General features: G+C 41.9%; 2 protein-coding genes across 3 annotated transcripts in view; one reads left to right on the top strand and one right to left on the bottom strand.

Moving 5' to 3' along the window:
* rela (v-rel avian reticuloendotheliosis viral oncogene homolog A) overlaps nt 1-13,287 on the bottom strand; it is a 35,697-nt gene extending 22,410 nt beyond the window's left edge. For both annotated transcript variants that reach the window (XM_083639681.1, XM_083639682.1), the window contains exons 1-7: nt 13,142-13,287; nt 10,078-10,113; nt 8,864-9,000; nt 7,232-7,377; nt 5,537-5,628; nt 4,749-4,883; nt 2,377-2,481 (exon numbers count right to left, since the gene is read on the bottom strand). In XM_083639681.1, coding sequence (XP_083495807.1) covers nt 2,377-2,481; nt 4,749-4,883; nt 5,537-5,628; nt 7,232-7,377; nt 8,864-9,000; nt 10,078-10,113; nt 13,142-13,148 — 658 coding nt within the window. In that variant the 5' untranslated portion in view covers nt 13,149-13,287. The remainder of the gene's footprint in view (nt 1-2,376; nt 2,482-4,748; nt 4,884-5,536; nt 5,629-7,231; nt 7,378-8,863; nt 9,001-10,077; nt 10,114-13,141) is intronic.
* Nucleotides 13,288-15,270: 1,983 nt separating this feature from the next.
* The window catches only part of LOC310779221 (serine/threonine-protein phosphatase PP1-beta catalytic subunit), a 31,823-nt gene continuing 23,306 nt past the window's right edge, over nt 15,271-23,787 (top strand). The window contains exon 1 of the mRNA XM_083639727.1: nt 15,271-15,363. Coding sequence (XP_083495853.1) covers nt 15,312-15,363 — 52 coding nt within the window. The 5' untranslated portion in view covers nt 15,271-15,311. The remainder of the gene's footprint in view (nt 15,364-23,787) is intronic.

The raw sequence follows: 23,787 nt of genomic DNA, 5'->3' as shown, positions 1-23,787 counted from the left end.
ATGCTAACAACGTTAGCCGTGATAAATAGATGCTAACGACGTTAGCCGCGATGCTAATTGCTAACAGTGGTAACACTGTATTAGCAAAGGGACTGTGGCTAGCTAAGCAAAGCTAGCTATTACTGCATTAAATGCGGTTGGAGAGTGAAGCAGTGATAGCATGGTCCAGTTAAAGGTGCATTGCATCAATCTACGTTTATATTGAAATACACTGCTCAAAGAAGTATTCATTCACATGTCTGATACAAATACACTGCTCAAAGAAGTATTCATTCACATGTCTGTGATACAAATACACTGCTCAAAGAAGTATTCATTCACATATCTGTGATACAAATACATTGCTCAAAGAAGTATTCATTCACATGTCTGTGATACAAATAGTTATTTAATTTTGGTTATTAAAATACATATGTTGAGTAAAATACAAGTGATAATTCAGTCCATTAAAAACATGTTGGTGATGTTTAAAAAGGGAATATATAGTAAAAAAAAAAATGTATATGTTTAAAAGGGAATATGTACATTTAAAAAGAGGTTTAAAAGGATAAATAATTTAATTTGTTTATTTTAAAATACCAATTCTAATGTTGTAATTCATGATGGATAATTATTTTATTTGCACTAAAATACTTTTGTAGTGATGCATGTTAATTAATTTCATGATGATTGAAGTACTGATTGAATACCCTCAGCTATTGGTTATATATGATAAGATATTCCGGATGATGGAAGTAAGTTAATGAGATTGAATGATGAACGGAAATAGAAAATAGATGGTAACTTGTACATTCTGGAGTATGTGTCTAGATTGTTTTTTTTGACCAGATTGAATCTTCCTGGACCCTGGAGGGTTCAGTGGCGAGCCAAGCCAGAGACGATAGACTGAGGACGGGCCAGCAAAGCGGTGTGGCCAGCCGTAGGATCCGGCCTCAGAGGACATCTGACCAACTCAACTCGACTCATTCCATTCATTCAGGACAGATAAGAACACAAACCCTAGTTAGCTACCCGGGTAGTAATAGGGTAGTGTGCGAACGCAAACAAAGGAGTACTTCATTCACCGAACGGAACACGTTCTTGCTCCTTAAAGGAGTATCCCAACTCAGAGGAAGCGAACTCTGAATTCTAACTCCGTAAGGGAGGATTCCACTAAACGGACTATTTTCTTTGAACTTTTCTATTTTATTTATTTATTAATTTTGAAGTTTGTATTTTATTTTATTTCTATATTGTGTGCTAGCACTGCCAGTTATTGCATTGTGAGGCAATAAAAATTGTCAACTGTTCAACTTCATATCAGCTCTCTCCACGTGAGTTATTCAATTATCTCCAAGGTATCTACTTCCGAACCTAGGTGAATGTTAGTGTCACTTTTCATTGGTTAACACGAGGGGGCGCTACAAAAGCTTTTGGTTTGAGATGAAAGTAGCTCAGAGGCTTCGGCTTGCATCATCAAGATAGCGATAATGAGATGACACGCCACACTGTGACAAGCAGCCAAGTACAATGTGACACTTTGATTATGGTGGAAGCTAGGGCTGGGTCGGTTTGAAAATTTTAAAACCGGTTCGATATTGCCGTCTAAACCGGATCGAACCGGCATACCGATTTTTTTTGTCATTTAATTTTTTTTTTTTTTTAAGCAGGGCTCCCGAGTGTGGCCCATAACTGTCTGTAGTGCAACTTCAGTCCACCTGATAGCGATAATACACCTCTAAGCTGGTATTGTCAACCAGCAATGATACTGAATAAAAAGAAGCAGGACACCTGTGTTAACACACACACCCTGTATTTATTTCTCATAACTATTCAGCTTAACTTTTCTCCAAACATCAACATAATAAACAAAATAAGAATTTTGCATACTAGTGCAACTTGAGAAGAGGCCAATACGAACAATAGTGCAATCAGAATGGATTTTTTTTCTTCTTTTTTTAGGTTTTTTCGGTTCGCACGTGATCAAACCGGTTTGGGCTCGTACACCGAACCGAACCGGTAAAACCGGAAATCGACCCATGCCTAGTGGAAGCCCCAAAAAAAATCACTTCACAAGGGTGTGTTCGTATGGTGTGTTGTTGTTTTTCTTATCAGGGTCAGTGCACATTCATAAACATTTCAGTTCCCACATCAATGTAAATATGCCAGAGTTAACTAATGAGCTAAGGTGACCAGACGTCCCAGATCTTTGGAGCTGTGGATCCACTAGTCTTCCACCTAACATCCAGAGGCTACAGATGTATTTTTCATACCCCGGTGTAACTGCGAGTATCCCCTTGGGGTACACATACCCCACTTAGAGAATAAGTGACATAGTATCTACTTTAAATGATATTCCACTTGTGTCTGAATAACAACTGGACAGAGCCATCGTACCTTTTTGCACTTTGTCGCACAGCAGAAAGATCTCATCCCCTCCTTTGCAGCTTCCAGAGTTGCGGTTGACTCGGCAGATCTTCAGTTCGGCTGTGTTCGGGGCCCCTACGAGAGAACAACTTTCAGGCATCAATAAATACAGCGCTGTGTTCGGGGCCCCTACGAGAGAACAACTTTCAGGCATCAATAAATACAGCGCTGTGTTCACGGCCCCTATGAGAGAACAACTTTTAGGCATCAATAAATACAGCACTGTGTTCAGGGCCCCTATGAGAGAACAACTTTTAGGCATCAGTAAATACAGCACTGTGTTCAGGGCCCCTACGAGAGAACAACTTTTAGGCATCAGTAAATACAGCACTGTGTTCAGGGCCCCTACAAGAGAACAACTTTTAGGCATCAATAAATACAGTGCTGTGTTCAGGGCCCCTACGAGAGAACAACTTTTAGGCATCAATAAATACAGCGCTGTGTTCAGGGCCCCTACGAGAGAACAACTTTTAGGCATCAATAAATACAGCACTGTGTTCAGGGCCCCTACGAGAGAACAACTTTTAGGCGCTGTGTTCAGGGCCCCTACGAGAGAAGAACTTTTAGGCATCAATAAATACAGCGCTGTGTTCAGGGCCCCTACGAGAGAACAACTTTTAGGCGCTGTGTTCAGGGCCCCTACGAGAGAACAACTTTTAGGTATCAATAAATACAGCGCCGAGACTTAAGATTAACGCCACACACCTGTTGAATTCAGAGTTATTTGGGCTGTGGCTGGCAAGTGGATTTTACAAGCCATTCAGACAGGCAGCCAACCTGTACTAGTCGAGTCTTTTCTATTCTACAAACTACTTTGGCAGCCAGGACATTCTTTCTGCTGTGAAATCCACTCAACACTTCATGCACTATATACAGTGTGAATACATTCTCTACTAGTTCTCTGACAGGGATTGCAGTACATTTTTGTAAATATGTACTGGACTATGCAAACTCTGAAATGTTGTTCTTGTGTCTTATATCTTTTGATTGTTGTCTCACTTGAATTCTACCACAGTGAAGCCAAAGACAGATATCCCCACGTGGACAGTTAAGCTTTCCCTGACGACTTCCATTTCTGAGGACTTTGAAATAAAAACATTAAAAAAAGAGTCACAGCTTCAACTGTCGGACTGATTCTTGTAAATGATTCCAGACTGACAAGAAAAGTCAACATGCAAAGAGGAACAAAGAAATATATGCGAGAGTTCATGTTTGCAGGTGTATTCATGGGTTTCAGTCATGTGACGTTTCTGTTGTGGCTGCCATCGTGAGGACCGAACGCAGCACATGACTTTTTAGTAGGCTACCTGTTTAAGTCTATGGGAGAATACCTTGCCCTCTTTGAACTACTGTTTCATACTTTGTACCTCAAACTCCATTCAAACTTTAAACGGGTCAACACTTTTCGTACGACTTGTCTTTATTACTCTTATTCAGCTTCTTGATACCTTTTGTACTTTTTGAGAAATCGCAGTTCAAGTTTTATCCTTTTTTTCAACCTTTAAATTGGGATTCACTCTACCAGACTTTACAGGCTGCACTTTTTATTTAAACCAAATTCACACATTTTAAAACAGTGACAGTTCACACAACTTTGACACTACATACATAATTTATATTATGGTACATCAAACCCTTCAGCTACTTTTGCTCTCACTCACAATGTCAATGTTTGACAAACTAGTGGTCCACTCCATTTCCAATTGCCAGCAAGCAGAGGGCATCTTGTTGTTCCAAATTAGTCCTCAAGATGGCGCCGCAACAGTTGTTTGATGTCAACAGAAATCTATGAGTATAATTATGTACATGTATTAAGACTAGAAAGATAGTTTACTAATATACTGGGTCAATATTGGCTTTTTATTAAAATTCCGGTATTGGCCATGATGGTCTGGCTTTTCCACCCTGACAACAATACACTTCTAGAGGAAATTCTGCCTACTTGGAGTTATTGGTATGAAAAATCTAATTGAAAGACATAATGACTATTGGCTATTGGCCTTGCCCACTCGCCACGGCGGCTCAGTGGTTAGCACTGCTGCCTCACGGCAAGAAGGTCCCGGCTTCGAACCCTGGTCCGTCCCAGGTCCTTTCTGTGTGGAGTTTGCATGTTCTCCCCCGTGTTCATGTGGGTTTCCGCCCACCATCAAAAGACACATATGTTGCCCCTGAGCAAGGCATGTTGCCCCTGACCAAGTTGCAGTTGAACTGGAGTTGAACTGGAGTTGGTCCCCGGGCGTTGCACTGCGGCTGCCCCGCTGTTCTAGTAGAGGATGGGTCAAAGGCAGGGGAAGAATTTCCCCCCGGGGACAATAAAGAATAAAGGATAACTTGACACTCACTGTTGTCGTAGATGGGCTGGGACACAGCTGGCTCCAGGGCAAACAGCTCCCCTGTAGGCAGAGTGATGGAGACCTGGAAGCACAGCCGCACTGAATTCAGGTCAAACTCTTCCTCCCACACCTTGGCCTCAGGAACTACAGCCCAGACAGAGAGACAACAGAGAGAGAGAGAGAGAGAGAGTGGGTGGGTGTGGCGCACAGTCAAACAACACCGGCCGGCGTCTGGCAAACCACCACATCCTCTCATAAACATTGATACTCAAAAGGTGGAAGTCACACATTAATTACAGTAGCAAGAAATGGACATAGCCTTCTTGTAAACTCTCTGGTAAAATGAAACACACTTTCACTTCAAGTGGTAATCGGAGAGATCCTTGTTCTATCTTGAGAATATGTTAACTGACATTAATTGGTTAAAATGTTTCCACAATAGTAGCCAAAAAGCCATGTATCAAGCTACAGTTTTATTTGTTTGTGTAAGTCTTGCTAGCTAGTTTTAGAATGGTCAAAACAGTCTATAACAATATGCGGGGGGGGGGGGGGGGGGGGGGGGCATATGCAACTGTGTTCTATTTTGTAAAAACGTTGGTAGCTTTGACTCTGAAAGAAAAAAAAAACAATACTTGTATTTGAGTGGGACATTTTGCAACTCTTTCCACCTCTGTTGGTAGAGAGCACAGCACCATTCCTTTCCACATAATGACAGAAGAAAAGAGTCCATGAGACAGAAAGTGGAGTGAGGTCTTTGTGTGGCCATAATATTCTGGTCTGTAAAGAGGACTACTTACTGTTGAAGGGGTTGTTATGGGTCTGCAGCCTACAAGTGATCGCCTCGTTCACATCCTTCTTCTTCACACACTGAATGCCCAGGTTCTGAAAACTGAAAGCAGGCCGAGAGTGAGAAAGAAAACGAGTGACAGTAAAACCACAACCCGCTACATGTACTCTCATTTGCCACAATATGTGAAACCTCTCTTTAACTCACCTGTGATTTACTTTGAGCTTTTTAAAAACATTTACATCAGCCCTAATTTAGTCCACATCAGAGCCACCACGGACCCCCAGCTGATTAGTTTTTGTCTCTCGGAACCAAATCTGAGAATATTCATATTGTTGGATATGATTTGGTCTAGAAAAATATCTATATTGTAGGTAGAGAGATAACAGTGAAACTATGATCAAAATAGTTATTATTATCTTCTACATTCTCTAATTGTATTCTTCTTGTAAATGAAATAATTGTGAAGTTGAACAATTCATCAATTTGCTGGGGGCCACCTGGAACCCCCTCGAGGAGCCCTGGGGGGTCCTCGGTCCCCATGTTGAGAACCACTGATGTAGACTGTGCATTTATCTCAACCTAAAACTCTATTCTAACTCTATTCTGTTCAGGTGGATTTAATCCCCTCCACTACAGCCCTGTCTGTAATGCACTGTATGATGTCATCATGTGATGTATGATGTAATGCTAACCCAGACGTGACAAAACAGGTGACTAAAGTAAACCGGTGTGCTTCCTCACTCTGTATCACATACTGACATGGGATGGCAGGACATTGTGTGTGTTTGCATTTCATCACACAGAGATAAAGACAGACAGACAGACAAATAGACACAGGGTCTAAACCGGTCTTTGGATCAAACGAAAAACACCCAAATTAAAAGTATAATTTGATATCATTGAGAATTACGCAAAGCTGGAGAATGTCAAAAAACTTTAGCAACTGGATTGACGTTGAGATGTTAGTTATGTTAACAGCTAGTTCATGTTGTTAACGTTTATTTATCTCCAGACTCAAGTTGTAACGGACTATTAGTTTTAACAAGGCAACAATGAATGTCATCACAATGTCAATGTCACCCACAGAAAATCTCTGTCCTGCCAATCGGTAATAAGTACGGAACCAGTCAAAGGTGTGAACACACCTTCCCATTCACTTAAATGAGAAAGTGTATCCGAAGTAACGTTTGACTACTGTAGCTTACTACTTGGAGCTGTAATTGTATGTCCACCTTGGGCCAATCAGATCCATAGTGCCTCCCCCAATTTCATTGCGTGGTACAACATGAGCCAAGTCACGCAATCTTAATGTTAGCTAACTGACACGTCTAAACAGTTTGACTGTCAGAAGTGCCATGAGGGATACATTACACATGAAGTTAGTATATTACTAATACTATAGATACGACTTTTAATTGCAATAATTATGAGTTAAACCTAGTTGGTTTGGTGATAAAAAACTGTATAACATTGACAGAATGAAGTAGCTAACATCAGCTAACATGATGGATCTACAGGTGTTCCTTGGATTTGGACCCCCTCCAGCACCCATTTTTTGGGGGGGGTCCAACAACCGGTTTGCTGCTGCTTCCTTCTATTCTGCTTTGCTGCCATTTTGCAAATCCCCTAGTTTGGTCACATGACATCCCTGTCACATGACATCCCTGTCACATGTAAACCACAACCAAACTCTCCAGTCTACCTGTGTACTCGTCTCTCCTGCAGATCGGCCTCATAGTAGCCATGTTTGCAGTCTTTCCCAACCAGTTCATGGGGGTGAGGCTTGTGCGCCGGGTTCTTGGTCACCAGGGAGATGCGGACACGCAAGGGACCGCTGTAGTTGTGCACCTGTAGGGAGGAGATAATGTACTGTAATGGGATACTTTTATCCCCCAAAAGAATGCTTTTAGCTTGAAGAGGGGTCTCCAACTAAGACTCTCTAGTCACCCCGCTACCTACAGTAAGTATACAAGCTTCACATAACGCCTCGCTGTGTGACGGCATTGCGTTTAAGCCTCCAATAGCTCATCATAATTACAGATCTAGCTAGATTAGTGCTCAGTAGACACCCCACGTGGAAGTTCTGCACCTTTCGGTGAGATCTCACACCCACCACCACCATGCCTCCTTTTGGCCAATCGAGTGGAAAAGTGAATGATTACCTCCTTGGCGGAAGTAACATCTTGACATTATCTTCATGAGTAATCAGGGTTGGAATGAAGCTCAGCCACCAGCCATTGATCAGCCAGTGTGTGAGTGTGGCCTTGGTTGGTATATTTGTTACTTCTATGCTCAACCAAAAATTTAGATTTTTTTTTTACTACTCAAAAAAGGACTAAAAACCTGTACAGGTGACGGCTACATTTCAACATTAATTCACCTCCTACTGTTTGCTGGTGGATAAAATCAATCTCAGGCCTTGGTCTACACCGACTGTACATTGTCATTAATAGGATTTTTTTTTTTTTTGTAGCCCAACATCTAAAATCAAAAATCAAAAATGCAATCAAAAAGCAAAAATCGTATCAATTGTGTCCCATGGCTTAGGGTATGGCTTACACTATATGTGGCCCTCCACACAGTGTTGGTTAATCAGGCAAGTTCACTCTGCGATTTATTTCCCGGTCACCTAACGATGACAACACTATCACACAGTTTGTCGACAAGCACCAAGTAGGAACAATGCAGGCGTTACTAATGTTTCCAGATGGTAAACAGCAAACAAACGGTTACCTAGCAACAGATATTTCCCACTGGGCAGCGGACATGGCCAAAGCAAAGAAGCGTAAAGTTGACAGCGAGGGCCGCCGCTTTCAGGAGCGCTGGAAAGTCAAATAAAGAGTTCAATGTGAAGAGGCATTACGAGACTAAGCAAAATCCATACCAGCGATTGTACGGCCCTACTGATTCAAGGGCTAATATTATGGCACTGGGGGGAAATAGAGTACTTGTATTGCATGTGATTTTTTTTTAATAACCCATATGATGCAAGAAGCAGCTAGCCCCCAAGTATTTTCACATTATCTAATCTGGCCCCCATTCAAAAACGTTTGCCGTTTACCGTCTGAAAATATTAGTTCCGCCTGCCTTGTTCCTACTTGGTGCTTGTCTACAAACTGTGTGATAGTGTTGTCATCGTTAGGTGACCGGGGGCAAAATGCAAAGTGAACTTGCCTGAGTAACCAACACTGTGTGGAGGGCCACTGGCCACATATAGTATATTTTGGGAGACAAGCCGCGGGCCTTTCCAAATCGGTCCGCGGGCCGCAACTGGCCCCCCGGGCCGGACTTTGGGCACGCCTGACGCACAGCGTCAAAGTGGCTTTGGGCTGACCTTGATGGCAGGGTGGGTCTTGGTGGTGTCGTTGCTCTTCTCTCCGGGGATGCTGCCCGCCGAGCGGCCCTCACACTTGTATCTGAACCTCATGCCCCTCTGCTTCGGCTGCTCAATGATCTCCAGGAAGGGATTACCTGGACGGCCAAGAGATATTTCAGCTGTTTATTGAGATACAGAGGATCGGTTCCCTGAGGAGGCACTCAAGACGAGCAGATCATTTCCCAGATCAAACATCTCTACTCTGCTATCAAAGAAAAACTAGGGCTGCAACTAACAATTATTTTCATTGTTGATTAATCTGTCGATTAGTTTCTCAATGAATCAATTACCGGTAGTTGTTTGGTGTATAGAATGTCAGAAAATGGTGAAAAATGTTGATCTGTGTTTCCTACAGATATTCGGTTTACTGTCATAGAGGAGTAAATAAATATTCACATTTAAGAAGCTGGAATCAGAGCATTTTCTTTACTTTTTTTCTTAAATATCAAAATAGTTGGCGATTGACATGACATACATTGCCATGGCAACCAATCGATTAATGGTTGCAGCTCTAAAAAGAAAATAAAGCAGAAAATGTGCGTTTGTTCCCCCTCTGCTCTTGTTTGGGAATATTGCCGCATTTCATACCAGCATCTATACATCAATGCAGCATCAAAGAAGATTATTGTTCAATTATCGATCTCATCATATAAGCAGAAGAAAGACAAATGCTTTTCACAGAAATACGTTTACTTCTGAGCCACAAATCTTTCTAGCAATGGCATTGGCTTCCCAGAATGTACAAATGTCATTAGAAAGTGCAAATAATATGGATGCATGGAGAGCTTGTGAAATTGTGATGGGCAAATCGTATTTGTGTTTACTACAGCAGAATAAAATAGAGCCAATATCGGATACATACGTAGACACATTTTTGTATTGCAATGTATTGCATTTCAATATATTGTCCCATCCCTACTTTAAATCCCAGCAGATAGCCATGTAAAAAAGACAATGTGGCTCCCATTCAGTGTCGGTTACTTTTTAAGAGAAAAACACATGCTCTCCTGATTGCACAACACTGCCTGTGCCTAGAACTGCTTCCTTGTGTCAGCATGTGAAGGCAACATAGCTCGCTCACCGGTCATCAATGCACCAGAGTTTTGAAATGTTTACTCATCGAAAGTTTGCAATCAGTCAATATATCACATTAGTAATCATATTATTCATACCTTGGTTCAGTGGGGCCTGCCCCCATCCAAACAGTCCTATGGTGGGGAGAGAGAAAACGAAAGAGATTTAACACACGTATTAAAAAATAGTTTAGCGAGTAGTGATCCTCCATCTAAATGACACACACACAGCACACAGTGGCAGTGTGTAACTGTGTATGTGACGAACACAACTGCTACAGCACATATTTGTGGTTTGGCAAAGGGTCCTTGGTTGCGGCGTGAGGGGAGTGGAAATCTACTGGACAGTGCAGCGTCCAAAAGGGTCAAAGGGCGCTGAACACAAGAGCTTCCCACCCAGCTAAATATAATTGCTCCTCATAAATGGCCTGCCAAGCTCATAGAGAAGACGGACTGCAGAATAAAGCAAAGAAAGACAAGAAGCGAGCTATGATATCGGTGTCAAATTACCCCAACCCTTATTGTGAAGAAGCTATTTGTTCTACCAGTGTGTCTGGAGTTGTTCAGTGGGGTGTGTGCACTCACTGCAGCACTCTAGTTTCAGGTGTTTACTTTGTGCATTGTGGAGAATAGAATCATAAAGAGATGCAAGGTGTGATATACGGTAAGCCCAGGTGGTCAGAGCTCCACCCCATCATCGACTACGTGCATTTTGCTCGTTTAAAAAAAAAAAAAAGGCTTGCCTTCCAAGTCTTAACATGCCTGCTTCTCTGCCTCAGACCAAAGCAATGGAGCGTGGACATTCTCTTTGAGTGCAATACGTATAGATATTGGGAGCATATGGCCGTGAAAGAATGTAGTGGAACAACCATAAAGCCTACTGTGGCCTATATAGCTGACTGAATTGTCTCGTTGTTCAAAATCCAAATTCACGAAAACAAAACACACACGCGCACAGTTTACACAAAATTCCACTTGTCTTGGCCTCCCAGTCTTTGTCCAGAGAATCAAACCCAACAGTCCTTAAAGTTGTCCAATGCAAGATGAAAGTGGACAACTTATCTTGGGTAACGGTTTTAGATGTTCAATGCCATTGTCACAGTCAATGTTAATGACATTCACTGTCAATGTCTGTCGAATACTGGTAGGCTACAGTAGTTCTGCTCAAGCACTCATAGTATCTCTTTTCTCCTTTTTAGCAACTTTCTCACTAATCCAAAAGTAGGTAAACCAGTGAGATCTGCACTTAGTTTTCCTCTCTCTCTCTCTCTCTCTCTCTCTCTCTCTCTCTCTCTCTCTCTCTCTCTCTCTCTCTCTCTCTCTCTCTCTCTCCTCTCTCTCTCATCTCTCTCTCTCTCTCCTCTCTCTCTCTCTCTCTCTCTCTCTCTCTCTCTCTCTCTCTTCACACGTCCTCATCCAAGCTGACTCCAGAAACTAGTATAAACAGAACTACTACTCGTCCGTGGTGTCCGCAGCTGTCCATGTGCTCGTCCTCTTGGGACTATAACCATCCGGCTTCCCACCCGCAGACACGACCAATTGTGCCCGACCCGTATGGACACCTGACCAAGCCGGAGGTAACACGGGGGCTCGAACCTGCGACCCTCGTGTTGGTAGGCAAGGAATCTACCGATCAATAGATTAGAAATGAAATCTTACATATATCAACAAAGTGAAAATAAATGTCTAGCGCCATAATTTGGGCTTCACACATGACTCAACGTACTTGAAGCAGAAATGTATTCATACTGAAACCTTCCCAGGCCTGAAGCATCCGCAGAAGCATTGCAATGTATCAGTCACTTTCACTCAAGCTGCCAAAACCAACTCCTCCTGTGCTTCCTCTGTTCATTAACAACATAAACCACTTGTCACACATACCCAATGGGTGGCTGGGCGTGTTACTGTGATATGGATGAATCTCTGTAGATCAGTGGTTCTCAAACCTTTTCAAGTCAAAGACCCCTAAACGGACACAAATTAGACCATTTGAGAAAATGTTGTCCCAGGGTCCCCCATCTGATAAGATTTTTGCTTTTAGATGTTTTAAACCAGAAAGGGGGGAGGGGGGTGGTTTGGGCATACACTCAACACAACACTCAGCAGAAAGGGGGAGGCGGAGGGGCTGCTGCTGAAACTGAAACTGAAACTGTGACCAGCACTGAGGCTATTTAGCCTGTGTAGGATATATTAATTAGTCATTACTATCTATTAATATGTTTCTTTGCCACATTTGCGCTCACAAATGGACATCACGATGGTCCGATGTAGAAGGCTCAGAGGTTGATGGTGGTCGAAGCCATCGTCCATCGTGCCAACCTTAATTCTGTGTTACTTATGGATGGAATTATGGTGAAAATAAATGATTACCCTTTTTGCTGGGGACTCCCTGGAACCCCCTCAAGGATCCCTGGGGGTCCCCGGACCCCACTTTGAGAAACACTGGTCTGGGGGTATAATAATAGCAATAGCAATAATAATAACTATTATTTCACTGCAATAAGAAGGCCCAGTATGATAATTACTGTTCTGATCACATGATAAACATGGATATAGGGTAATACACTTAATCACAGCTATCAACAATGTGAATATATTTTGGGGGAGCCCTTGATGTGAAGGTGTGGGAACCCCTATCCCTAGTAGAGAACGTCACACAAAAACACAATAAAAAAAATCTGACAATTTCATTACAACAGCGAAAGCACACATGGGATAAAATGTGAAGACAGACCAACCTTTCTAACTCCAAGAGATATCCTCAAGCAGCTACCTTACGAATATTTGTATGTGTGGAGTGGACTGTGGAATCTATAGCATTTAAAGCGGCCAGGGAACCCCATGCTGAATCTGAACAGGCCTCTTAATGGCAACATGTTCGATCTGCATTATGTCAGGTGAATTACGCAATAATAAACGCTACGATATAAGATACCACATCCAGGGAAAGTCATATTTCTCTATGGCTGTAATAAAAGTGCTATGTCTCACTTCCTGCTGTCTGTCGGTGTGATCTCCATTGAGACTGACCTACTCAAGCGCTCAATGGCAGGCAGTGTGGGGCTTTCCCCTGTGCGCAAAACAACTCCCTGTACAGTTTCACCTACAGCTCTGTGAGCGCAGTAAACACACACAAAAAACAAAACAAGACAGATCCACTCACCGTCCATGGCTGTGTAACCGAGTCCGGGCCACGCTGTCTTCGTCTGGTAGACCGTTGGTTTATTCGATGTTTGTTTTGTCAACTAATTATCAGCCGCAAACAAACACGGCGGCAGCGAGAGCGCAGGCTCCCAAACTTCTTGACAGAGCTGCTGCGCTTTCTCTGCTCCACCCACGTCAGCTGTGAAGTTAGATGCAGCAAGAGTGAGGCATGTTTTCCGGTTAAACAAATAAAAATAAAGGAAAAAAAATAACACGAGCCTAATTGGGGATTATGTAGAAGCTTTTGTTTTTTGAGAAGGCTAATATAGGGCAGAAGTGTGAAAATGGAAGAATGGAGGTCCATCGGCGCTACACAATTAATCGATTAATTGTAGCGATTTTTGTTATGTAAGCTCCCTTTATGCATAATGAAATAATCTTATTAATTGATTGATTGATTGATTGATTGATTGATTGATTGATTGATTGACTTGTTTGTTTGTTTGTTTGCTTGCGTGTTTGCTTGTTTGTGTTTGTTAAGGGTTGGGTTAGGGTTAAGTTATAATAACTTATATTTGAACATAATTTAATATATATAATTTAATATATTTGAACATAATTTAAATCAAATAATAATCAAATTAATAATCAACAGTTATCGACATTTACTGTATTTAAAAAAAAATATATATATCCACACTTGACATACTTTTTCATTCCCACAAGTGACATATTTTACGCTGTTATTTTGAAGTGCCGAAACCGCACCGGTTCCTGTTGATCTCCGGCCAGCTTGACGCCGCCTTCGCAGAGTTCTCTCTCCAAGTCGCCACCCGCCCACTCAGAGTTCTCTCTCCAAGTCGCCACCCGCCCACTCAAACGGTGCGGAAATACCCCGATGACGCACTTTAAACGAACAGAAAAATAAGTTGTGAGTGGGAGGGAAGCAATAAAAGAACTATCATCACAGCCTGGGAACAGGATTTTAGAATGGGGGTCCAGCCTTTACTCCTAAGAATATACTTGGTGTCATTCACTTGCTTAACACTGCTGTATGCTTTGTTCACCTGCAAATCTTAAAATAAAAATAAAATAAATTAATTTGGTAAAGGTAGGCTATAACACACAAAGTCTGTACGTGGCTGCTTTTATCAGACGTTTTCACTTTAGGAAAATTCTATTACAAATCACCTTGACTTTTCAGCTTCCCAGTCGCATTGTGGCCAGAGGGGGGCGCTGTGAGCCAATACATCACATTCCTTTGCATTCGGGTCCCATATCACTGTGCAGGGGTCTCTGAATATTCTTTGACTGGGCCTTGACCTAGATACAAGAGTAAATAGCTAGATGAGTTATGGGTGTATTATATAACTATAGAAGCAGAGAAGGGACTATATTCATGATGATAAGGTAAACTTTGAAATAAAAATGTAATTCCACAATAGGCAATAACCTATAATTTTCCCCACATATGTCGGCTTATATGTTATTTGAGTCCAAATGAAAATGAAATAATCCAATTAGCATTTTCACTTTCACATACTCTCATCCATCCATCCATCCATCCATCCATCCATCAGTTTGACCTTATTTGTCTTTGCTTCATTACTTTTACATGAATTAAATGTTTAGGCCTATAAAAACAATAATGCTCCATTAACAAGAATATCTATTTTTCACATTTGCTTAATCATGGAGGAAAGCATCCTGTCAGAACCAGTGTTTGAATGACCATAGTGAGTGCCTTTCGCAGATGGGAATGAGAACCTGTTGTGTATAAAGACCACACACAAGTGGTTTTGTGTTCTTTATACCCGTAGATTTTAGTTAGTCTATTTACAGTTAGGGTAGCTCATTGGGTAGCTGCATGTGTGGATGGTGAAAATCAATAACAGTGCCTGAAAGGTTATTCCAGTAATTGACTGGGAAGAACTATGTGTGAAAGTCTTCATCATTGCATGTTTAAAAGGAGCTAAAGAGGGTTTGGTGAGATGAAACACCTCATTCAACAAGTTTCGTCCGGCTACAGCTGAGCTCTCTATAAAGTGGAGTTTTCCGAGAGTCCATGAAGGCAGCATAATTTCGGGAGGCCTTGTTGGCGGCTGGGGTGCGTTCAGGAACACCGAGGCGGTGCCTGCGGATAGCGGGCAGCACTGAGTCCCTCACACACAGCACAGCTCAGTACAGAAATGGCGGAGGGGGAGTTGGACGTCGACTCGTTGATTTCCAGGCTTTTAGAGGGTGAGTTCACAACTCTGTTTCTACAGTATTTTGTTGAGTTCGAGGCTAAAGTAAGTGGGTGTATTTCAGGTGTCTGTCGTTTTGTCGCGAGTTGAGTTGCTAGCATGCCCGGTGCTGTGTTGTTGTTGGGGGTGAACAAAACTGCTCCCGTAGTAACGTTACCAAACGTATAGGCACACATTTTAGCTTCAACCAAACGTCACTCTGCTCACAATGTCGTTGATTTTAAATGAAGTTATGATAAACTTACAGCCACGGACACTGAAGTCCTCTCATTCAATGGAAATGCTTGTAACAGCTTGTAACAAAGTTAAAGTAAAGAGTGTTTTTGTAGTCCGATACAGGCTGCATCGGCTATGGGAGAGAATGTCACGTCAAACGTATAGTTCACAAATATGGCAATTTAACGACCCCCCCCCCCCCCCCCCCCCCCCCCCGCTTATTGGCATAAGTAGCCTACATAACTTTACTTTACCTCCCACAGTATGCGTGACTACTGGCTACCATTTCTGCATCACTTCGGCATTCATAATCCAGTGGATTAAAGCCACCAACCAACGCCTATTCAAACACAAACTTCAACCTTTAAAACTTTTTTAAACTAAAAGGCCTATTTCTTATGAAGTGTATTTTGATCAGCTGTACGCCTGGAATTTACCAGAAGATGTAATGTTATCATATCAATATATGTAATCACAAAAGGTCTAAAGTCTTGTTCTATGTTGTAGGCTATGTCGTTTGTCGATAAGCAAAACAAGAATAGACAGGCTTTTGGATGGACGTTGGCGTGCCAGTTTGAACTATGATGGCTGTGTGGTTTGTATCCCCATGTTTGGGAATAATCCACCCTAACCCTTCTCGCATTTTGTAAGCCTTTCAAAATGAAGTAGCCTGACCCAACTGTGAATGAATTTGTCAGCATTATTCCATAGGATTTGTAATGGCCCTTATGTTGTTAACAAATTTGTCAAAGCTGTTTCAGTAATACAGTAGCTACACAGCATAATATTTGAGTCATTGTCTACTGGCAGTGTCACTGAAAGGACAGGAAATTGTGTAATGACCTCATCTATCATCATCATCATCATCATCAAGGAATTTGAAGAGTTTTCCCATGTTAGCTCTAATGTAAGGTCAACGCATCCAAATGTAACTACTAAACCCCTGAATTTAACCCTATGAAAAATAACTATACCATAGTTATTTTTAGTTATAGGATACCATACAAATATCACATCATATGCTTTAGGGATATTATATTCAACACGGTATCACATCATGGAAAATACCATGATGTATAATAGGATCACTATAAACTCCCTACTGACAACCGCAGATGTACTATATATAAACCTCTTCATAATATTACAGTCGTTTCTAATTAAGGAAAGTGCATCTATGTATTCCCATAGATTCATCCAGTCAACAGGCATGTTTGGGGATTGTCAGTGAGAATTCTTTCCATTGTGAGATACAAGGGAAGGCAATTGATCCGGCTGGGTTTAACAGCTTTCACATTATAGAGCAAGGAAAAACACACAGTGTGTGGACCAAAACAGCTCAGCAGGCACAGTAGAATATCAAAAATTGAAGAAAGGAGCTGTTAGGAATTTAAATGACAAAATTTAATTGGAAGTAATTGTACCTGTGTACTACAAAGAGTTTAACAAAACAGAGTACATCTTCATGAAGGTGATATGGGCAAGATAAATACCGCAACGCGTTTCAACCGTTGGGTTTTTGTCAGGCTGTTACATTATAGAGCAACACAGAACGACCACAGAACGAGCCTATTAATAATATTGCACCAGAGTAACCTTATTACTTTCGAAGAAAGCCTGTCTGTCTGTGGGACCATTATTTTGTTTTAGGTAGAAGGGATGATCTTCTGAGACAGGCTAAATAAGGGATCCTGAGAGATAGGTGAACCTCTCTCTATTTGGGTCTCTCTCTCTCTCTCTCTCTCTCTCTCATTCACTGTCTGTCCCCCCCCCCCCTCTCCCTGCCTGTCTCACACGTCCTTGTTACTGTGCATTGTTATTACTAGTCATGTTTCTACTTTTACTATAGTTTGTTATTATTGTTATTACTGTTCACCCCACTCTCTCTCTCTCTCTGTCTCTCTCTTTCACTCTCCCTGTATCTCTCTCTCTCTCTCCCCGTCTCTCTCTCTCTTTTACTCACTGTCTGTCTTTCCTTCTTTCTCTCTGTCTTGAGCAAATAGCAAACACAGAGAGACAGTATTCCTCTGTGTCTTCAGTAAACATGTGGACTGGCAGAGACAGTGGTGTACAAACAGTAATGATCAATTGTCCCCCCCCCCCCATCCTCTCACTGACACACATAATATGTACACACATGCACGTACACACACACACACACACACACACACACACACACACACACACACAGATGCATTGTGGTGGAAATCAGATACAGACACACTATACACACGCACGCGCACGCACACGCACACACACACACACACACACACACACACACAGGTTGGCACAGAGCCTATGCTAATGAACACACAGGGTAGATCAACAGAGACTGTGTGTGTGGATATGTCAATAAAACGTAATCATCCAGATTGATTGGCGAGTGGCGTTACATAATCGTGTTTGTTTACTCTTTATGTGTGCTAGCTGAACAGTAACAGATCGATACGATTAGCACTAGCAGTATAGAGCCCATGTTATGTTCACAGCTAGGTCAGGCTATCTAGTTAGCTGGTTACATATTTGGCTGCTGTTTATTCAGAGCAGAGGAAACCTCAGTGGGGGAAATAGGCCGGATCTGGTCCTAAAGGCTTCCAGATGTTGGCTGTGTATATATCCAATCATCCAGCTCTTCTCAGCCACTCTTCTGCCGTCTTCTGCTAGGTTTCATCCCACTGGCCCATTTCTGGCAGCAAAATACAGACGGTCAAACATCTGAGAGGTCTGCCCTCTGCAGTGCAGACCAGACAGTAATGGGTTTTTCGAAAGCTGCTATTAATGTTTTTGGATTGGAACCAACGTTTAACATCTTCCAATTAGACAATTTTCATCCAGGAAAAATGATATTATTCAGCATTCAGAGGATTAGGGATGCAACTAACAATTCTTTTCATTGATTGATTACTTAAGAAATTAATCTGTCGATTATTTTCTTGAGTAATCGATTATTTGTTTGGCATACATACACACTTCCTCTCTCTCTCTCTCTCACTCACACACACACACACACACACACACTAGGGGTGGGACAAAATATCGATACCCACGTTATCGCGATACTTCCACCCGCGATACGTTATCGATACACTGGCGCCAAGTATCGATATGTTTATTATTATTATTTTTTATTATTTTTTTATTTTTTATTTTTTTAAATAAACAGGCTAAAATATTATGCTGTGTGTGGTAGTTGAAACATAGTTTCAAGTTGACTTTATTTATGTTTGTAGTTGAAACAAAAACATAACTACTGTAGGCTACATGAATGGAAATGTTTGATCATTAATATCTACTTTTAGAAATTATATAGGTAGGTAGGTAGGTTATATAGGTTTTCTTGTTTTAATAGTAATAATAAAAAGACTTAATGTGTAACTTTTCCTCCGTGGTATTGAAAATGGTATGAGTGAGTGAGTGAACTCAGAGAGTTCATGTCAATTCTGCTAATAAATGCATAATACATGATTTTTTGCCTTCAGAGGTATTTTTTTCACTTGTTACACAGGTATCGTGATGTATCGTCTTCCAATATATCGCAGTATCGCAGTATCGCAGTATCGTGATATATCGTTATCGAGGGCCAAGTATCGTGACGATATCGTATCGTGAGCTACTCAGCGATTCCCACCCCTAACACACACACACACACACACACACACACACACACACACACACACACACACACACACACACACACACACACACACACACACACAGTATACACATGCTCACTGAGAGTGCTCTGTGATCTCCCATTAAATGTCAACAGGCACAGCTGTCCCTGGTAGAAATTACTACCTACCGTTTTGGTGACACACACGCACACGTGCACGGGCACGCCGCACAGACACACACTCACACACACACGCACACACAAGCGGCTCTGTGAAAGTAAAAATCAACGATGGTTCGCTCTGCAGTGTGTCACACACGTGCTCGCGGCCTCGCGCACACAACTAAATGCACGTTCAATCACACAACGCGTCAGTCACTAATTTGACAGAAGGTCCGATCCGGATTGATTTATAGTTTGGGTCCGGATGCAGACCTCGGTCCGGAGTTTGACAACCCCTGAGATCTTCAGCTCTGGGTTTCCGTTTTATTATTCCACTTATTTACTTGAATATGCTCTCTCTGTTTCTCCCTCAGGTAGTGAAAGGCTGTTGGAAAAATCACTTCCAGCATGTTTATCCTATTCAGTGAAGAGAAAACCTTTGACCAAATAAGGGATATCCTCTCTGCAACAGGAGTTTATGACAAATATGGTCTTCATTTTGAGAAACACTAGTATGAAGAATACCAGTGGTGTGAGTCAGATGGATGTGTATGCTATGCTAGTACCAATCATATCATATCATATTATTTATGTAATTACACCAAGGTATCAATTAATTTGACAATAATATATTCATGATAGGCTATTTGTTGGACATTTAATGCATTAAACACATTAGCAGTGCATCATATACAGTGCTTGTGGAGGACTTGACAGGCAAGGGCTAAATAGAGCTGAACAGTCACATGACATCTCTTGCCCCGGAAGTGAGTTTCCCATTCATTTTCTCCATAGACATTTCGAAAAATCCTTATATAACAATACAAAAAAATAAAGACAAACATTCGATTTTTCCCCCGTTATTTTTTTTGTTTTTGCTCCATTACTGAAATGTTTTATGGTCACTCATGATTCGGTAGGTCACGGGTTGGCTTGGTTCCAACTTCCAGCCTTAAAACCTGTTATATAAGGATTGAAATGTCTATGGAGAAAATGAATGGGAAACTCACTTCCGGGGCAAGAGATGTCACGTGACTGTTCATCTCTATGACAGGCCTAACCTGATCCACTGACAACACAGTTTACAATCACTGCTGCCTCCTCCTCTCCGGCCTCACCATGCGTCAGGTTTCTGCCCGCTCAGGTTTCGGCTTGTCACCGTGAATACAAAGAGCTGTCACTGTCCTGTCACCGCATGTCTTATGGCTGAGAGTTACAAGTTAGGCCACACAATGGTAGAAATTGTTTACTTGTGAAGTTGTTTGTCTGTCTGACTGAATCACCATGACCATGACTAACACAACAACAATCATTTCCAGGTAGACAACTGCCGATGATTTGAATTGCGGAGATATCGACAAACTTGTTTATTTCTCTTGTCATTTTCAGCCTTAATTAAAGACTGTGGTGCAGGTAAAAAACAAAATTAAAACATGCCCCCAGGGCAGAAATATGGAGGAAAATGTGGCATTATAATGCACAAGCCAAAAAAAAAGAGCCATCTGGGCCGATAACACCTGTGACGTCAGTCGGGCTACTGTACTTACTGTAATAATAATAATATACAGTCAATGTGTAGGCTACAGCATGCGGAATCAGCGGTGGCAGACGTACGATAATTATCGTATTTCTCTACGATAATTTACGACCAAAACTAATAGCATTTTGACCCTCTGGTACAATAATTCGACACTGCCCAGAATGCATTTCGGCATTGACGAGAGAAGAAGAAAACTCTGCTTTATTTCCCCCCCAAAGGCAACTGTTTACTTTCTGTTTAGTTTGGGCTCTATGGTTAATAATATGGCACTTTATAGTTTCAGTAGTCAAACGTAACTAAGTAGTAAAACTAGTTGACCCCCGATATGCAATCAGTTTTTCAAAATAACGCCTATTTGCAAATATAATTTTGGAGAGCCACAGCAAGGCACAGCGGACCGACCATCTCAGCTCGTGTAACCCGGCTGCACAATGGTATCAGGTGGATCACTTTATCGTCGGAGACGGACGCAAGTGGCACTCTGGAGCTCAGGAGGAGAGCAGTTTAGGCTGCGGCCTCTCGACGGACGAACAGACCGGGCGTACGGAGGTAATGATCCACATTAATTGTTTATTGAGTATTTAAATCGTCACATGTGTTATTGCTAGATTTTTATGATTTTTATGTGCGCGTGCCAAATGCTTCACAAAAACCAGTCTTGCTGCAGCTATGTGTGGGGTAAAACAAAAAACAAAAGAGAATTCTAATTGCTACATAAAAGTCCCACATATTAATGCAAAGTGGTGTCTAACCTGCACCATGCACACTGTAACATTTAAAGATATTTGCATTACATTACATTACATTACATTACGTCATTTGGCAGACGCTTTTATCCAAAGCGACTTACAATAACACATTTTTTGTCAGCAATAGAGCAATCAACTATGGAGCACAGTCTATGACAACTACAACTTCTGAAGGAACAGTGGTACAAGTTTAGGTTAGTGGTACAAGGTTGGTTAGTTTTTTTTTTTTTTTTTTTTTTTTTTTTAAGAAAGAGAGAGAACGAAGTTAGATCAAGAAGGGCCCAGATGGAACCTGAAAAGGTTTGCGTAGACCTATCTGACGTTTCGGCTGTGCTTGTAGTCTACTGTGTTAGCATCTTTGATAATCCACATGATCTACCCAACGGCGACATCTCACCGCAGTTTTTGGGTGAACTCAAGTGGTAATAATTGTCTTTATTCTGTGGCCCAGCAGGTCAATTAGGTCTTCAAACTAAGGTTAGTCAAAGTGTTGTTATTAATGAGATATGAAGCCATCAAACGTGTATTTTAGTAGACTTCACCATTTTCTCTTTATCTCAGTTGTTCCTTGCCCCCGTTTGCTCCACGCCATTAAATTATACGTACAGGACGCAGGAGTTTTCTACGTGTTATTGTAAAGAAACATTGTGATTCGGTCTATCTAATTTAAGTACGGCATTATTTATGTGTCTGTGCATCTATTTCTGCATGTTAAGTTTGTGCAGTCTAGTGGAATGTACAGTTTGTCAGCCCTGTCATTGGTCCACAGTGGGAGTGGAGGCTGTATCCCAGTGGACTCAAGCTAGGTTTTCCATTTTGGACACACTTTGGCTACGTTCACACAGCCATCCTTAGTGGTTGAATTTGATTTGTTGCTCACATCTGATTTTTTGTGTGGCTGTTCACACAGACTTTTTAAAAGTGGCCCATATCAGACTCCAGTGTGAACAGGTTGCGGACCTGAAGTGACCCGCATGTGCAGAAGAACAACTATAACGTCACACGCAGCGCACTGCTGTTCTACATAAACCCGGAAGAAGACAGCAGTAAACATGGAGGTAGCTGAAGATGTTGTTTCATCTGTTGTTTATGGTTTAATTTACAAGTTATTGTGCAGTGGAAGCCAGCGAATACGGGTGCAGATGATAGCGAGGAGGAGGAGAAAGAGAGCCTTTAGAAAACATTTGAATGATGGCTTTCTGTGGAGCAATAGCTGCTACTTCTTGCTAATACTTATAAGGTCTAAAACCTCACTGTCCCTCCACTGAGCTCCCTCACAGCTGTCTTCCATGTTTGTAATCACAATCTGCCCGCTTGGTCTTCCCTCCTCCCGCCAGCGCAGAATAGTGATGAATGTCGCTCTGGAATGACGTAAAAATCACATTGAAGCATTAAGTCAGATATGGGCCAGATGTCTGTTCACACTGGAGTCACATTCCAAAACATCAGATTCGAATCTGATGTTTTTCCACATTTGAAAGTAGCCCAGGTCGTCTTTAAAAAAGTCACTTTCAATGTGACTTGTACTGTTCACACAGTCATGAAAAAGACTGACCTGAGTCACTTAGGGGGGGAAAGATTAGATTCAAGCACTAAGGATGGCTGTGTGAACGTAGCCTTAGACATCACATCACATCACATCACATCACATCACATCACATCACATCACATCACATCACATCACATCATGGGGAATCAGTTGCCAGCAGCATGCCTCAGCAAAAACACCGTTTTCACAGCAAAGTCAGTACTGTAAAGAGACAGCCACGTTTAAGCTAACGTTGTATTTTTCCAGAGTAGATGGTAGAAATCCCTCACTTGCTGTCGTTGACAGTAGCATGCCTCAGCAGCGAGACTCGGGTTTCACAAGAAGAAACTCTACCTTTGCGGTACTACAGTAACGTCAGGTCGTGAGCTAACCCTGCAGCATTTCTCTGTTTGTTTGTTCGAGTGTTCCACTCCCGGCCTCCGGCTTGTCATTAGGTTTTATTAGTGCTGCTGAGCTGGGTCTATATGTGAGGTGATCCAGCAGTGCAGCTACACACAGCCCAATGTGCCCGGGCTAAGCCCACGCTGGCCCTGGCTTTACCAACAACAGCCCCTCTGTCTGCCCTGCCAGCCCAGGTGGCCCGTTGGCTT

This window comes from Poromitra crassiceps, assembly GCF_964638095.1.
Source record: "Poromitra crassiceps genome assembly, chromosome: 7".
Classification (NCBI taxonomy): Eukaryota; Metazoa; Chordata; class Actinopteri; order Beryciformes; family Melamphaidae; genus Poromitra; species Poromitra crassiceps.
Note: the sequence above shows the minus strand (reverse complement) of the source record. Positions and strands in the feature narration are given on the sequence as shown.